Source organism: Colias croceus, chromosome 2 (assembly GCF_905220415.1).
Source record: "Colias croceus chromosome 2, ilColCroc2.1".
NCBI classification, from domain to species: Eukaryota; Metazoa; Arthropoda; class Insecta; order Lepidoptera; family Pieridae; genus Colias; species Colias croceus.
Genome location: NC_059538.1, coordinates 5000788 through 5020409, shown reverse-complemented (window position 1 = coordinate 5020409; position 19622 = coordinate 5000788). Strand labels below are relative to the sequence as shown.

Sequence of the window (19622 nt, the reverse complement as noted above, 5' to 3'; positions counted from 1 at the left end):
CAAATTGTTTTTATAGTTTACATTTTTGTTACGGCATCGAAGGTCTGTTCCGGTGCTAGTTACATCGTGAATTTTTTACAGATAATAAACGATAATCAGACATTTCGTTAATTCCATTACGTAAAACGTCTAGGAAATCGGAAATATTTTCTTTCAAATAGCATTTCCTATCAGGAAAAATATCAGAATATTTTTCCTATATTTTTAAACATAAAATAAAACATATTTTTTGTGTATAAAATACAGTGGTATTCATAAAACGACGCGTATGCTAGGATCGTAAGATTTCCTTAGACTCGGAATCGGAATGTGAAAAGCAGATATAGGACAAGGTATTTTTTGACATAGGTACTTACTTGAACATAAAAAGATTATGTATATGCATTTCTATCTACACGTCACATTTGATGAAATTAAGTTAAAGTATAAAATAAGAAAATCTAGATTCTTTTACTTTCTAGAACCTAATTGAAAAGAATACATATTATGCAGAATTCGTTTAATTTGTTTTAAAGGACCTTTACTGGTAACAAAATAATAACAATTCAGAAACTATGAGCATTTATAGAAATAAGTTACTGGATGTTTGGATATCCTGATTTTCAATAAGCGATGTAGAGTCGATTTATGTAGAGAAATTTGTACTTATAAATAAAAACTTATATTGTTTACATTATTTAAATATACATACATAAATATTTAAATATACATATAATATATATGTATACAATATATCCAACCTAAAATGTTCGCATACATTTATTGGCATAATATAGAAAGCTAACCGATATCACAATTATTCAATAATCCCGCTGATGGCGACGTTGTTTTAATCGCATTAGTTAGTATTAATTAATATATTCATGCGAAAATGTACATCTGACATTAATTAGGCATACATCGGTATTACACTAATCAATAACGTTGCGACCACTAAAACACAAACTATACGACAGGTTGAACTGGAAATACGCGTACAATCAGTGCAATTATTTTATAAATTACTTTGTTCATTTTTATAACCAGAAATACTGCTATAGATAATCAATACAAATTACGTTCAATTACTACTTTAGAATAGTTTCGTCATATTGAGCGAGGAAGGTAGGTATACGAAATTGGAACTAAATACTTATTGCTAAGGAACGTGATTCCGAATAGTACATGGACGAAATAAGGTAGTAAATTGATTTTATATTTCCTCCTTTAATCTCATATATTATTCGACATAAAACAATACCAACTCACAAAACTCATAAACTTTGTTATTCTTGCCAATCTCATTTTGTAAACAATATGATTGTGAGCGTATTTCTTTTAAATGTGAGTTAAGTTGGGTCTAATATGGTGATCTATATAGAAAAGTATACGTTTATTAAATTGAAAAAAATTGGAATGCAATGGAAAATAGAGATGTAGTAGATGTAGATACCTAATCTTTACTATACTTTTTATAACTTTCAGGGTTTAGCCGAAAAGATATATACCTCCATGTATAGATATTTATCTAAACATCAATAGGTGAAAAACTCCAGTAGAAAAAAATCAATATTAGAACGGAAACACATACTAACCAATATAGCATAACGCGATTAGTCACGCTACATTTACACCTCGTAATAGAAAATTCATTAAATATTAATTATTCCAAGATTTTCCTTCGCCTGTTGGCTAAATAGAAATTTAAGCATCCAGCCGCGAGTAAAATCGTTACAAATGACTTAGGTATTTCGAACCCAAAATATCTACTTCAATTGACAATTGCAAAATATCGGAAACAATGATAAATGTTCTTGTGTGTTTTACTGAGAAATACGTTGTAACAATCAATTACGAAATTCAACCATTATTTGTTTCATGCAGGCCGTGCTTTTCACGTTACAATCAACACAATACGCGATTATTTCGAGGTAGGTTTTAATGGACAAAAATTGAATATTAATAGGTATGACGAAAATGCATAGACGCAGGCAGTAGGCACACATGACAATACGCTGGCCGTGAGAATGTTTCATAACCCACACAATGGGGCCAATTTGAATCTGCTTGAGACACGCTCAGGTGGTATTTGCATGCAAATTAAGCCTCTCATTGAGTAATGGTCACTGTGAGCAATTAACAATTAAGCCTGTTTAATTACTTTTCTTACTAAATAACAAATTAAATGGTACGTGTAACGTGACTTACCGAAAGCTTTACGATAAGTTATGTAACTTTTATTAAACTGTTACTTTATTTTCCTGTGTAAATTATTGAGTCGTATTAAAATGTTCTTGGCACTATCTAGTCATCTACTTGGAAGTTTTCCGGGAGTTTTGACAAAGAGAGATTTTTATAGATTTTGAGGTGCTCTTTTTATCTCCTAACTTTGACGCTCGCGCTCGCTGTATAAATAATTATCTAGGTACCGTATGAACCATAAACCTTTATATTGTACTCAAATAAAAACAACATTGATTTACGAAAATTATAAAAATGTAAGCTATTTCTGCTATTTCATCATAGTCTTTAAAATCAGAAACACAGATTGATCAGAAACTATTTTAAATTTAAAAGTCAAAACAGTCTTTACATTAAACGTTACAACAATTATAGTCGATTTCAATTTCGACAGATTTCGACAGCTGACGTTCTCATAGTCTGAAACTGCCAAAAGTAGCTGAACAGTATTAAATTCGGAATCTAATACTATCAAATCGGTCCTAGTGCTGACTCTACATAGATAAAATCAGTTTGCTCATTTCTAGAATCAATTTAGATTAATTATCATCAAATACTTTGGTATTGATGCCTATGTTTTTAAGCCAAGGATTAAAAAGTTTCTTAACTATATTAAGTCGACATTTACAATAATTAAGAAGAACGATTTAATTTTTTATCGAGTTCACTGTTCACATGATATTTGCGTTTATTTACTTTGCCCAAATAACTTTTAGTTATTCTATTTATTTTAAATAATGAACCCTACGTTATACATATAGTAATGGTAAAACTGTTCTGTGCTTGGTAAGAATACCAACAACGTAAGTAGTATTCTTACAAAATTAATTTGATTAAAAACAAACAATAATTTTCTTTTGTCATCCAATATTTTAGATTATGATGTTTTAGTATAAACATGAATTGTATAAATTTTACGTAGTCACGTTGTATTTAATTAATAATACTTGTTCCCTTGTATTATGTGTATGCATTGTTATATAAACATGGAAGGGGCTCTATTGTAATGTTAGCTGGACATTTTCACATTAGTATATAATGAATTTAAATGAAAACGGCTTTGATAAAATACGTCAGTGTTTTGAAAGGTCTGAAACGCACCCATGTTAAAATAGCCTATGGATTTCCTGCGATTCTTTTGGTTTGTTTATAAGGCCTTAATAAGGCATTAGTATATTTATTTATGAAACACATCACTGTAGATAATTTTTATAAAATAAAACGTTTCAAAAAAACCATGTAAAGAATGAGATACGTTATACCTAACGATTTATTTCAACTGCGTTTATAAATACAGCCATATTAATATTTGTAAAACATAATACGTAAAAAGCGGATGCTCTACTAGGTCAATAATACACTAATATATGAAGATAATCATCATTAATTAATAAGATAATATTATTTTTTAATGTTATTACAGCTACGTAGCCAAACGTTTTTATTTAACATGCCCTTGGTTAATTTACAAATCGTAATAATTCGTTAAAATTATAAAAAGGTAAATAATTAAATACAATTATATAAAAACATAATACATGCAAAGGTTAACAATTGTATAATGATATGCAAACTGTTTATCACTTAACCGTGATGTGAGCAAACATAATAGAACAACAGCCGCATAGTAAAAAGTCTAAAAAACAAAATTCTTAAGCATCTGTGAAGATAAGCGCATTGTTAGAGATAATGGGCTTCACGCTTTTCTTCCCGACAGAGTAAAAAGCTTCACTTTTCCTCATTTCAAGGTTAATTGAAGTAAAAACGATCTCTAATGTACTGAAGCAAAAGGCAGGAAAAATAACAATTCATTAATGTTCAACGACACGGCAACGACCCTTTATAAAGTTTAATATATCATCTGCTATGAAACAGAGTTCTTTGTTTCCATAAATACTTGTAATTTTGGGTTAAAAACAATTTATTTATTTATTATGTTTACAAGTAAACCTAACAGCACAGCGTTCGTTAACAAAATAATGTTTAACATTGTGTTTTGTATTTCGTTGTAATAAACTAGTATTGTAATCATGTTATGTTAATTTTCCAATAAAATTATTATTATAAAATCAGCCACTCCTCGTTTGACATCAATATTAATGTGAGATACAATTTGATATTAAAAAAGTAAAATGTTCAAATTCAGATGATTTATGGTACAAAACCTGTTTGTGTTTATTATGTCATATAAGGCATTGAAGCAGAAGAAATAGGTAATATTATTATATAGATAATTAATAAATAATTATTAAACGTATTTATCCCACATTCTTATGGATTCCGCAATACGCCTTACTTTAAAGGATTTTAGCAAGCCAAGGATTTTAACTAATTTATCATTGAATATAATATTATCTTGATAAATAAACATTTATAATATAATTTTCCTACTATGAAAATGCTTAGTCATAAGCCTTTGTACAAATAACCTTAGATAAACCCATATGCCAGAAGTGCAAAAGTGCGTAGCATTACCTAATAGTGAAGTCAACCGTGGATTTGATACGGCGTAATCTTTAGCATATGGCTTGCATAGATACCTGTTTGGAAGCAATATCGTTTGTATTGGCGAGAAACTGTTCGACGAGCCGGAACGCACCGCTTTCTCAAACTGAATGCCGCCGGCTGTAGGTCCGATAGACACGGGCGACAATAGTCGTTCCGGTGACCTAGTGTGTAGCCGAAACTAAGATTAGGAATAAAGCCGAGTTATTATTATTAATTCAGTGTGTCAGTACATATAAAGTGGAGCTTAACGTTGGCTAACTTTTCTTTTGAAAGGTCATATTCAAAATATACTTTTTTTTATATTTTAAATTATTTTCTAAAGCTGACTACTGCTATTTATTCTGCTGCTATTGAATACTGACTCCGGTATACGAAAATAGGGTTTTTATTATAGTTATTGTACCTATTAAGAAATCAATGTTTATCAATGAAAATTGAAATGATCGACTGTTGGTTAAATCGGTCGTTTATGTATGGCCTATAGCTGATTCACGTCACGAATTCACGATACTACGTGCGCTATGCGTATGTAGGCCAAATTGTTAGTTTTTTTATGTTTCTATGCTTTATGTTTATTTAAAGATTACCATATTTAAAAAGAAGAGAAAAAAAAATATTTTTTTTATGAAATGTAAAAGAAAACTTTTTTTCCCGTAAATGTGATTAATCCATTTCTGTAAAAATCTTTTCTTATTATATTAGAAAATTATGTAATGGAATTCTATTATTAGATTATTCCAAAAATAAAGTGATCTAAGTATTTTAATAATATTTATCTTTTACTAAGCAAAGTATTTGTGATGAAAACAGATGGGTATTTTTTCCCTTGGACAAATTGTTGAGGCTGAAAATACAAATCAAACATAGATAGAGCGCCAAATGAACGCTCCAGTTATTTTCTTTCGTGATTGTTTTCTCTTTATTGAACAAATACGACAATTTTTGTATTTTATTTATTAGATACTATTTGGATGGGGATACAGAAGAGACTCTACGCACTCCTTAGTAGCTTACAATAAATTATTATTACCGTTTCGTCAATATTGAAGTCAACATTCAGTTATGTAACAAATAATACCTACATACAGTTGCAATGTCCACTTATTTGTTTTTATTAAATTCACGAGTATATAGATCACCAAGAGTTATGGAAAAAATAAAATGAATTCACGATAATTTATTGTACACTGGTTTCCCACTTCTATAACTCACAGTGAATAAATCTGCGAAAATGAAACAAGGCTATCATTAATATTAAACCGGGAATCAAGAACGTTTGTCTTTCTGTATAAATCGAATACTTTATTTTCTCTATCCACTCGAAACCTCAATATTCGGCTATTCACAAATTGCTATTTTTACATTTGCGAACAGTTTTTTCTCGTGCAATATCGAAAAATAAGATATCTTTCGCGACACGGATAAATTGCTCGATAAATCGAGGAAAAAGCTATATTTTCTCACACAGCGCGTAGTCTTTGCTTTTTTATGTATCGTGATTTATAAAGAAATATGACAGCAAATAATTCTTATCAGATACAAATGGGTTCACTATTTATATCCTGCAGATAATCCTGATGTTTTGAAAATAATAAAGTTGTCTTTTATATAATTTAGATATGAAAATTACAAAAACATATTGTAGTCAATACGTATAGTCAATGACATAAACATTTATTGGTACGAAAGAGCAATTGTTTCTATACAGTAAAGATTACAAGAGATTAGATTAAAAGTTCAAACTTTTTCAATTATATAAATTTATAAAGAATAGAAAAAAATTGATCACGAGGTGGGACTCGAACCCGCACCCTTTCGCGCCAAACCAATTATTCTAAATTTACTAGAGAAGAAAATTTGAGAAAATGTAGGTGAAAACGAGACCAGTGTTCATGAAGGTTCTCTATCACACCGCCAGCTGGCCTGAAGTTAACGTTATATAAATTGGGCCGAGACTTACAAGCTTTAAATATATTTTGAAACTTATATCTGATATCTATTTTAATTTTCAAAACTTTTTTAAGTGTTGACAAAATTGTACAATTTTCAATTTTAATAAAATACAGACTTTTGACCACAGATCAAATTGTTGTATAAAATCTGTACCAATAGGTATTCAGTTCTATTGTATTTTGTTGGTTTAACCTGTATTATGCAAGTACGTATTTGACAAACACGAAACAGCTATACAACCTCTCATTTAAGTTGTTCACCAATATCACGTGGCTCCCGAGTTAGGAAGTTCCTTAGAAGTTAAGAGCACCTGGCACCTTTACTGGAATGTGTTATGTGATACAAGTCGGCTGCACCTAATTTTGGATTAATACGAATTCGATATTTACGTGGGACAGGCAATTCTACTTATCTTAAATGAAATTTGTTCCAATAAAACCTTTTCGGAATAGGACGGGGAACAATCTTGTCGGAACAAGCTGTCGATTGATTTTATAGATTTTAATACTCTCGGATATTAATGTTCACTCCGAAATAAACCTTCAGACTCGTTAACATTCGTTAATTAAATCAGAACGTCTCGTAATTAAAAATTTAAATTTTCTCGAGAAAAACATTTTTCTGTACAAATTATTAATGCACCAGGTTGCCTCTGTAGCGCCCGTAAATAAATTACAATTGACACGTTTTCATTACAGCCAGCCCGCTAATTGGCCGACCGGGCAAAATTTGTTGCAGATTTCCATATTTAATAAAAGTTTTATGTTGTTTCAGATGTGACGTCATGTTGCCACCCTAACGAATGTGCCTAGTCCGTGCCAAAATGACTTCGACCGAAAATCGAAAGTGTCTATCGAATTTTTAATTAGATATTTTATTGACTTTGAGAACGTATCAATGTTACGGTGAAAATAAATCAAATACAATGGGGAGGCGACGCTGGAGACTAGCGACAATCGCTGCGTTCCTGATCTTCATTGTAAGAGACGCACAATGTCAAGGTAAGGATAAATTGTTTACTTTATAAACAAACTGTTTGCATTTATTAACATTTTAATTCTGTTGTTACTTGTTTGATTGATAAATTTTCCTCAAGAAAGTTACCAGTTTTTTCTGTATGTGTCAAAGATTCTACCGGATAAAAATGTTACCTCAGACCCTTAAATCTTACGCTCACACGTGCGACCCATTGAAAAAGAAGGCGGTGGGGTATATGTCATCTTGATATTATTATAACTTGATCACCTATTTACTGAAGAAAAATATAATACAAATGTCCCAGCAAACATAATGGGAAGCAAATTACTCAACTTTGATTTGCGAATAAATTTATAAAAGGAACTCTTATCCTACCTATATACGTTAAGAAATAAGTTATTAGCAAATTGAAAGAATTTGTTTCAATATCAGAAATATAAATACCTACAAAATTAATCGAGATAAAACTAGCAACTAAATAGTTTCTCAGATCAAAATGTTTCCTTTATAACAAATAGCAAATCGCTTTCAAGATTTGTGTTTATTCTTATGAGCCTATCTTAAAATAAATTTCAAAAAGGTAAAATTCCAGGATATTTTCTATAAAATAAAAAAGCTCAAGCGCCAAGTGTGGGTGGTGCCTATCGCCCACGTGTGCCGCCTAACTGGCTCCATTTATTATTCAAAAGCCAACTCACGAACAGCGACCGCCTGTGATCGCTTCGTAAAATTAAGCCCTATTCATACACGGCGTGCAAAGGCCTGTACTATTCAAAATAGATCTGTGATGTATGACGCAATTAGTGTAGTGTTGAGCCTTGTTATATTAAAGGGAAATTGGTATCGATTGTCGTGTTACAAATTCCTTCATCTTAAAGATGTATTGCTTGAGGGAATGATCACTAGTGATTGAATTGTTTCCTTAATGAAATTGAAGTGTTAATTAGGGTTTTAAAAAGACGAATCAAGCATAATATGATTTGGTTGACATACTTTTTGTACGTTTTAGAAGTAGAAATAAGAATTCAAAAATGAGTTGTGAACACGCCCTGTAAATCTAATTTATAATCCCAAAAAGTACTTGCTAATTACAAAACAAATGAACGTCCATGAATAATACCTAAGCATTTTTTTTTATTCATAGCAAGTTCGGCAGTAGGCTTAAATGGGCTGAACGTCAACTTTTAAAAAGCTATATACGAACAGAAAGATATTAAAAAAGTTTATGAGAACATTGTTATTTTATTTTATTCTATAAAACTAGGTATAGGTAGATACCGTAGATACTTAAATAATTGACTTTTGTTATTTTAGCTCACTTTTCCCATATTTTATAGTGTGTTTATAAAAGATAGAAAACATTACTTTGCATTTGCATACCACACGACGGGACAAAAGCATGCTTTTATTATAAAATATGTTCATCCATCCTATTGCAGCACTGTAAGCTACGCTATCAATGCTTTCAAATTGTTAATCAGACGTCACCAGTAACACTCATATATGAATACTCAGTTATTTTCGTAAAATAAATAGAATACATAATTTCCATTACTCCCAAATTCATTGACATATATACATAATTATGTAAAGAAAAATAAAATAAAAAACTACTTACTTATATAGAAATAAATGAAATATAAACTCAACGCAACTTTACAATAAAGTTCCCACGAACATAAATAGTAAATACCTACTCTCTATATACAAATCAATTGGAGTTGCTTTACGTTCGAGTCTATCAAACCAAATATTAAAATACCACGTTACATCATAGCATTTTTGTATGTGAAAGTTTATTAACATGTTCTGCGTCAATCACGGTAAATATTTGGCACACATTGACCAAAATTAAATAACTTATTCAAGTGTTACGCTATGTGTAAATAACACCGAAAGGAACAGCTAGTCTATAATAATTTTCTCACGCTTAATTCCTTAATACTTTTTCATAAGTAAATACATTTTAATAAATCCATAGTCAGCTTAGCTCGCAGTGCTACATTGCCTTATACAAGTTACAAGTTTATTCTAACCTGACTACATAGAAAGTGTCAGCATAAAGTACGAAATGGATAGTTTTCGACTTTATTTATGAATATTACATTCGAAGCAGGTTTTGTTTTATATTATTTGAAAAATCATTTCTCTTGAAGATACGATAATAATACAAGCAATTCCAAAAAAAAGTTTGGGTTTGGGATTCGGGGCATGGATTATGGTTTTGAGCACCTATCCCCTTTACTTATCGTATGAAGGACGATGTCGTATTTATCATGCTTTATGTAGAGGTATAATACTTAACGTCAGTTTAATATGGGTAATGTAAATTGGTTTTTCATGACAGCATTAATATTAATTACCTAACTTAAAAACGCAATTTTGTAGTATTTCTTCCAAAATAAGACCGACTAAATTTTATATGTCGTACTGGTACACATATTTATACTGATACATATAATTTTCTTTCACATTACGTAATAGGTACTTTCCTCTAAAGAGAGAGAGAATTGTGTCGATACTCGATACATGCTCAGAATTTTGTTTGCTGACTACTTATTGATCATTATAATTATCATACCAATGTTATTATCAAAATTCTTTTTTGCTATAATAGAACACAACATTAATTTATTACAGTTACACACAATAAGATAAATCTTTATTAAATTTCGTACAAAACGGAATAGACATTTAAATCACAGAAGCTTCAGATACCGTTCCATAAGTCCATGTGAACTATGAGTCGTAGTGTTCCCAAACATTTGCGGAGGTGTGTACGTGAGGCGCCTCCCTAATTGGGGATGAACGGGGATCATGTACCGACCTAGAAGCTGAACATTAAATAAAAACGTCCAAATATTATATAACTTCAACATCTCAGTGCTTACATAGTTAGTTTGAATTTTGCTTACCCGCATAGTGTATTGGTTACGCTTTCACAACGAATTTGTCAATCAATTATTTACATTGATTATTTCCCTTAACTATTAGAAAGATTCGGTCTATAATACAATTCTCATAAATATAATTTATAGTAATTGATTACTTTAGTTTTTACATGTTAAGATAACTTAAATGTCTCTTAGAATTTATAAAGCTATTTAATGAGACATTACAAACATAAAAACAAAATATGAAATTATAATCGTGATATATGCTAAAAGCTCATTAGGAAAAACTTCATTATAACGTTTGCCGTTACCACACCCTGCATAATATAAACCCCTTTTGGGTCCCAACAAACATCACGTGCAAGCTCGCCCCTCGTAACATCTGCTTAATTACCTCTGATTTACGATCTGCTACCAATTTATAATTCATTAAGATATTTTAACCAAAACTCAGCAAACAATTAACTACCAATTTTTTAATAGCTCGTAAATACGCTGCTCATAAAATTGTTATTAATTTTCCTTTTTTCTTGACTGTATACAATTTTTAATTTCATAGAAAAAGCTCTGAAAATTCCCGTATGAAAATGATAAACATATTGTCATATAGATTATAGATATAGGCCTTATAGATTATATTAGATGTATCTAATATTAAATGTAATATTTTAAATCTGATCATTTTTGAATGACATGCCTCTACAACTGAAGAAGAGCTGAGTTCCAAGTTCAAGTCAAAGTTGAAAGTATTTCATTTTCTATCAACTTCAATAAATAATCTATTAAAAGATAGATCAAACAATTATTCTATTCAATATTTCTTATTTACCTTACGAAAACAACTGTCGAACAAAACAAAAAAGATTAAATATAAACAAAGAAATTCTTAAGGCCCTGGACATCCACAACATCAAACAAGTCTATTATATTATGTGACAGTTTGACATCCAATGAGGATACTGAACTTTTCCCGGGGGAAATTTAACAGTGTTGAAGACTCAAAATATACTGCAATAGGTCAAATATATTGTGTATTTCTTCGTTTATATGTTTTTGTTATGGGACCTGTCAATTTAGGGTATTGGAATTTTCTGTGTGTATTTATTTTTGATTAAACAAAATGAAAATGTTGGTGTTGGTTATGGCTATGTCTCATCACTACATTGTTTAAGTAGGGACGAGATTTTTAATAAAATAAATATTTTAACAACAAACAATATTTTTATATAGATATAACACTAATTAATTCAAGTCATTGTTTACTTATCTATGCGGTCCATTTCCCACTGTCATATCGATGTTAAATCAAGTTCCTTGAGAAATTGACAAAATAAAACAGTTTCAGAAGATGCCCGCTTCGATTGTTGTAAATTGACCTATTTTTCTTCTTTATCGAAAAAGAATGTTTGTATTAAATGTAAATGTTTTCATATCACCAAAAATAGGTCAATAATAATTAGAAGTCGACTTCTTTGTCGCAGGAATGATTATATTTCCAATTACTACACATTTAGAAACTAATAAATAACTTATAATAATAAAACTAGTACAATAATGGTAACCGTACAGTTGAATTTATACGTTGTAGAAAATCCAAGCATTACAAAGTTTCAAAACCTAATTTTCTGTGAAATTGTATTTGTTAATCAGCAAACAAATATAGTAATCAAAGTGAAACCAAATTTGCGGAACAATTAGATATATCCCTTGAGATTTACTCGAGATAATCCTCCAGCGTTAAACTCAGGCTATCAATTAATTAGAACGAAATCCACAGAATAAACTAAACATAAACATATATATAATCATATTAATATTCATTGTATGTTAATTGCTTTATTTCAACATCTACGCAGAAATAATGTGTTATCTCTGTAAAAACAATCTGCTGGGGTAATATTGAGCGTTGTTTATTACGCCTCCTATGTTTACTCCCTTACAGGAAACATAATATTAACTCGTATAGCATTACCATTACTTCCTTATGGGGGATTATATCGAAATGGGGCTTTTAGTATAGGCTGTTAAAAGTTCGGTTATAAACTTGTCATAGTGTTCATATTTTATGGTACGACCGACAAAGTGTTATGATACTCGTACATGCAGATATTCTAGATGAACAATATTATTATAATTTATTGACTATGAAATATTAGGTTATTATTTGTGCTTTGCTTAAGCTGTGATGGCTCGTTTGAAGGTTTTTATGAATATAACTTAAATTTTCATGTATATTATGATCCAACCTAAAAGCCAACAGAATTAGTTTATAATAAGATTATTATTCTTTTCTCTGTTTATTTTTATACTTGTTTTAAATATCATAGTTAATTATATTATGTTTCTTTTACTCTAAGCAACGAATGTAGTACTTCATTAAGTAGCACAGTAATATTAAATCGATTTTCCATTACACTCAGCGTTGTCGAGCATCGACGTTCTTAATTAGGTATATGATCCACAAGAAAGTAATTTTCTCGAGATTATCTTGCCGAGCAATTTATCCCGACCGCGTCATAATACGAGATCACTCAGAAAAATAACATAAGGTTATGGAAGATTGCGTAGTCCAATATACCTTAACTCTGCTCGCATTTATCATAACGTTAGACAAAACATTCTTTTATATATTTGGCATAGCCAAAATTTGCGAAGTTATATTTTTATAAATTTTAATTTCTTTAATAGCAATGTGATTCACAGATTATCCATACTAATATTATAAATGCGAAAGTACTCTGTCTGTCTGTCTGTTACTCGATCACGCCTTAACTACTGAACCAATTTGCATGAAATTTGGTATAGAGATATTTTGATACCCGAGAAAGGACATAGGCTACTTTTTACCCCGGGACATAGGATAGGTTTTATCTCGGAAATCCCACGGGAACAGGAACTATGCGGGTTTTTTCTTTGACTGTGCGGGCGAAACCGTGGTTAGAAAGCTAGTTTTAAATAAATAAGTAATAAGAAAGCAAATAAGTGACAAATAAAATGAGTTTATTTTTCTTTTTTTCAGATGAAAATGACTTTTACTACACACCAGAAAGAAGCTTTGCTCAAGTTCAACCGCCTATATTTTCAAATAATCGACCTTCTACGTTTTATGAACATGACAGTTTTAGAATTACGCCCACGGCACAACAAAACAACTTTAATGATGGGCACGTTCGATTCCCAAGCCCAAATTATAATCAAAATCCTTCCCCTGTTCAACTACCAACGGGAAGAAGTCAGTCTGGTTCTCAATATTACCTCAATCAACCAGAATTTCCACCGAGTCAACGACAGAGATTTCGACCGGCTCTGCCCTATAATTTCCAATTAGTACATCCAGCTTCTACGAAAAAACCGGAAACTTCTCAGATACATTCTGTTGCATATCAGAATGATCCGTCAAAGCCAGAAACATTTCTAGGGCAAATCACAATAAATAACCCCGACATAGACTACCTACAAAATAATAGGTTCAAGAATATTCCTTTTGATGGAAACAGTTTAAAGAGTAATGGTCAAAGCGGCCACATATCGCATGGTGATGATATCGATAATGATGATCATGACATTTTCGATCACCACAAAGTAACTACATTTAATCCAACGAAGCTTGGTGGTAAGCAGAGAATTATAAAACCTAACACAGCCAGATTTTCACACTTTGATAGACCGGTGTCGACTGGAAAGCCTAATATCCTCAATGAACCTATTAGAAAGGATAATACAGCAGGCCCAAGTCTTTATCGTGGTCCTTCAACTGAATTTAAATCATTACTAGATATTGAGCCATTATTAGAAGATGATATTAGCGATATTAGTTCGTTTAGAGAACTAATGAAAAATTCACATGAATCTTTTGATGTAGAAGTGATAAAATCAAATAGTAGCACAGAAACAGATGATAGCAAACCAGATGCAACGTCAATGAATATCGATAACATTCCAAAAGTATCCTCTTTGATGACGGTAACAATTCCATCTAATAAATCAACAACAACGGAAAAACCACCAAACAGTAGCTACGAAAATAACAACGACGATCTTGAAGGAGGGGAAGAAGAAAATAGTGAAGAAGAGTACGAATATGAATATGTTGATGAAAACTTTGAAACCAACCACACAACACAAAAACCACCAGCATCGTCTACATCAGATGAACACATCACTGATATTTATGATGAATATGACTCAACAGAAGATGACACAGTAGAAAAATCTTCTGAGATAAAAGTAAATAATACAAAATCTTACGAAGTTTTAGAAATGAATTCAAACAGATCGTTGGTAAAGGATGATAATTTTAAACAATTTACTGACACTGCCAATATAGATCAAACGGATTTGGGATCAACAAATGAGACAACACCACCAAGACTGAAATATACTTCTTCAAATGAGGACTTTTCTTCAATTGAGCCTCCTTCTATTTTAGGACAAGAAGTAGTTTCGGTCGTTACTACTAAAAGTGTTGTTAATGGAACCATTTCAATACCAGATGTAACTTATCCACCCACGCCAAAGACTAAGTTGGTTTCGACACCAATGATAATTGATGACAATAATAACGACACAGTTGTTACGACAGAGAGTTGGATTGTTGTAGCATCTGTTCAAACAAGCCGCAGTGTTTCAGGGGCCAGATTTTTACCGTTCCCTACAGTAGAACAAGAAGAAAAGAAACAAGTTATTGCAGATGATGAAGAAAGTGAAGATGACGATGATACAGTAACAGAAAATCCTAAACAAGATATATCACATTCATCGTCATCAACGGAGAATATAAATGACAAATTAGATAGCATACAGTCTGAACTATCTAGCGCTGTACTTTCAGGTAACCTTGACAATGAAAACAAGAACATAGAACTAATACAAGAGACAACATCTGAACAATCAACACCCACATCTACAACTACTACAACATCTCCATCACCCGTAAATGTATTTACATTGAAAAGTACACAGTTCACTACTGTCACAGAAAAATCTGCTCCAGAACCATTACCAGTTTTGATTAAAAAATTTACGCCGCGTGTAAGTACATCAACAACGCCCAAACCAAAAAAGAAACCATCATTTGTTACTGTCATGGACGACTTATCTGGTTTATTACCTCCTGGTTTCAAATCTAGGCAATCATATAAAGATAAGCGAATAACTACGACATCAACTACTACTACATCAACTACAACTACAACAACCAGTGCACCCTTAATTGAAGGTATTATCATAAACAGTACCCAGGGACGTTCTTCTGGAATTAGTTCCAAAAACAAAGTTATCATTTTAGATGATAAATCTTTATTACCTAAAGAATACAAACCAAAAGAAAAGACACAAGATGATTCATCGAAAAAAATTATTAAAGATGACCTTAGTAAATTGTTACCCCCTGGTTATAAACCAACGGCATCTGAAGAAACATCTAAAAGTAAAGATGACATAATTGGCAATATTGAAAAAGTAGACATTTCTGCCTTTTTACCAAAAGGTTTCAAATTAAATACATCAGCAACTACGACCACAGTAAAACCTAAAGCAAATATTAATATTCCCATTAAAGCGGTTCCCGTAGACATAACAGCTCTTTTACCACCAGGATTTAAACTAAATAGTAGTGAATCAGAAGAAAAAGTTCCCTTAGAAAAGTTTATTGTTGCTGATATTTCAAATTTACTCCCTCCTGGATTTAACCCAAATTCATCAGAAGAACCCTCTACTCCATCACCGACGACTAAAGCACCCGGAAGTTTCAAAGTAGTTTTCCCTTCGAGACCTGGAGGTAAAAATACAAGAAAAACTACAACTCAAAAATCGAGTTTGGGCCCAGAACCATTTACTCCTAAAATCCAGAAAGGCTGGCCGACAAGGTAATTAATTATAGACATATACAATTTATATTCTTTGTACTGATATAAATTAAATGAATTGATTATTAATTTAACTTCAATTTTCAGGGCTTCAACAGAATTCACTGGATGGCCTTCTCCGTCTACAACACCATTTTCAATTGAACGATTGCTGGAATTACAAAGAAACGCCACCTCTACTACACCAATGGTAGAAATAAGCACAGCTTCAACAACACGACGCATTATATCGACAACAACGACTACATCCGCGCCTCCAACACCAACGACTCCTGGTGTATGTCGTCAGGAATGTGATATTGCGGCGACAATTAAAATTGTTTCAGGTATGGTTAATAAGACATTGGCTCATAACTTAGTTTACTAGAAACTAATTAAATCAATAAATAAATAAATAATAATGATTTAATGAAGACATTTTTTTTAATATACTTTTTTTATTCCAGGAGTGAAATGGGTTCCAGAATTACTAGACCAACATACCAAAGAGTGGCAAAAATTGGCTAAAGATGTTAAAGATGAGGTAAGCATTAAATGCATTAATCACAACTTAGTACATAAGTGATTTTATTAAATTATACAATTTAATTGTACTTTTATTTTCACAGCTTAACTCTGTCTACTCAAAGTCCGATTTGCTTAGCAAATGGTATAAGGGAATACGAATAGATGGATTCAGTGAGGGGTCCGTGCTTGTCGACTATTTTATCGAGTTGAATACTATTGGAGAGAAAGTTGACACGGTGCAACTGAAAACACTCTTCCATAAATCCCTTCATGAAGCAAAATCAGGATCTGTAATGGAATCTGAAGAACCCGAGCCTAGTTTCGACCCAGACGAAATGCAAGGGGACCAACCTGACGAAGAAAGATTGGGGAAGAGTAATAAACAAATGACTAAAAATATTGATAAATCCGCTGGAAAATTAGAAATTGGCAAATTTGTGATGGATCCAGCATATACAGAATTTATTGGTAAGTAGGAAATGTATTTATTACTAGTTATAGTTAATAATTATTAAAACCAATTAATTATATTTCATGACGTATATTATTTTAGTGTTGCCTAAGCGAGGAGAACCAACGGTAGCAGTACCTGAAGAGGAATCCTTGCTTCCACAGTGGGGTATAGCTGTTATAGTAATAGCCTTGGCATCACTACTTTTCGTGGTAATCTTTGGCGTCACAGTGGTACGTATTTTATAAAATAATATTTTCAATCAGAGTCCGTTAAAGCTTCTTTTACAATAATTCTTATTCAACTTTTTGTTTAGCTTGTAAATCGTCAGAAGAGCACGAAGACAAAACAACCAATACCTTTGAGCGAAGATATGTTACGGGAGTTGGATAAAAGCCACATGGGTGGCTACGATGATATGCACCAAATGAAGGAAAGGGAACTACCTTACTTACCATCTGGAAAGGTAAGCTTCGATTTTCTTAAAAACTTATGCTTACATACAAAAAGTTGAGATCTAGCTATAAGTTGAATAATATTAATTTTGTCCTTGTTTATTTCAGCGCATGTCAACTGCCTTCATAGAACAATTAGCGTATCCCAACCCAGGTGACTCCTGGCGGTCGGAGTGGACACCGCAACTCCAGAAGTACATGCAGCATTATACAGCAGATTCTGGGCGGGGCTCGCAAATATATGGAGCTACGGGAAACGGCTACGGGTAAATAGAATTCATTAATCCCGCTCAAGCAGATAAATTATTTTACAAACAAATTAACTAATATCATTACGAGGGACAATAACATCAACTATAATAAAATCAAACCGAACTTACTGCATTTCTAATTATTACCTATTACATACAAAAAAAAACTTAATAAATAGAATTGATGTAATGTGTGTGCCGACTTTGTTGTGTGAATTATTATGAAGCGTTAATATTTTTTCCAGATATAGCGGGTCTCAAATTTACGGGCAGACCGGCGGCGCGGGATCCCAGGTGTACGGTTACACGGGAGAGTATCCCACTCCTAGGTCGCACTATTCGAGACGTCGCTCCGAATACGATAGCAACTTCTAGAATTTTGACAAGTTCAATTAACCCAAATTAAACTCTTTTGACAATATCATCTAAAACCTCAAATATATAATAGCATAGATTTCATTCATATTATGTAGAAATCATCTCGTATCTAAGCTTGGTACGCTCATACAGCGAATGGTTTAGTGAACCAGTGTACCAAGCTTAGCATCAGTAACTGGTTGTGAAGTAGATATGCTATTTATTTTATTGCTGCAGAATCTAATTTTTATGTACATCGCTTGTTTTTGATAGAATTTAAAGTTTTGATTAGATTTTACTGCGAAATATATACGACTAGTGCCACATCAATCAGTGTTTCTATAAGATTATTATTAATGTAACTATCATAGTCATGCAGTGCTTGTTTGAATGGCCAAAGGTATACCCTATACTAATTATTAACGAGACGGATATAGTATTGCATGTATTTTATTGAATCTATGAAGGGATTTTGATCTGCCAAATTGTAAACATTTGCGACTGATTGTGAGATGTAAATAACTAAAATAAGAACTCACCAATATTTTAAGTCAATCTTATTAGGAGAAACTATAGAGAATTTATGTAGATAACTCTGCATACCTATATTTGCTCAGAACCCGTAGTAGTGACTGTGGACAGTGTGAGAGCGTGAAACGCATTTTTGTGCCAAATGTTCGATAGCGTGTGTAAATATAGTGTTGATATTGGAACCTCATGATTACATCGTTTGTGGGTGGCTTACTGCCAATTACGCGCCACCACAACCGTATTCATTAATGTTTTAAAATAATAATTATCATTTCCAATGCACTGGGTATTTGAGCAAACATTTCTGTTGATTTAATTAAATATTCATCAACTCTTTTCCTTTCGCCGATGTCTGTATAGTAGGTATCGTTAAATTATAAACATTTCGAATACAACCTATGTAAGGTATACTTTTTTATTTTAATATTTAATGACATAAAATGTTTTGGAATTTACGCAATGATTGTCTAGTATTATAGATATTATATGAAAACATTATTAGAATACGATTAGACTATCGAATGTGTAACTGCATGAAAGTTCTTGTATATAAAAAATTTTGTACATGTAGTCTTTTAATTTAATTATTATTAAATAGTAAGTGACAAATTATATATTAAGATAATCAATATAGATATATGTAATGAAAA

The 19622-nt window shown here is 31.7% G+C and overlaps 1 protein-coding gene across 1 annotated transcript in view; it reads left to right on the top strand.

Moving 5' to 3' along the window:
• Positions 1–19622, top strand: part of LOC123699160 (mucin-5AC) — a 42459-nt gene extending 22837 nt beyond the window's left edge. Inside the window, exons 2-10 of the mRNA XM_045646055.1 lie at positions 7456–7682; positions 13573–16420; positions 16508–16746; positions 16867–16943; positions 17029–17395; positions 17481–17611; positions 17695–17844; positions 17942–18099; positions 18330–19622. Coding sequence (XP_045502011.1) covers positions 7607–7682; positions 13573–16420; positions 16508–16746; positions 16867–16943; positions 17029–17395; positions 17481–17611; positions 17695–17844; positions 17942–18099; positions 18330–18459 — 4176 coding nt within the window. The 5' untranslated portion in view covers positions 7456–7606 and the 3' untranslated portion in view covers positions 18460–19622. The remainder of the gene's footprint in view (positions 1–7455; positions 7683–13572; positions 16421–16507; positions 16747–16866; positions 16944–17028; positions 17396–17480; positions 17612–17694; positions 17845–17941; positions 18100–18329) is intronic.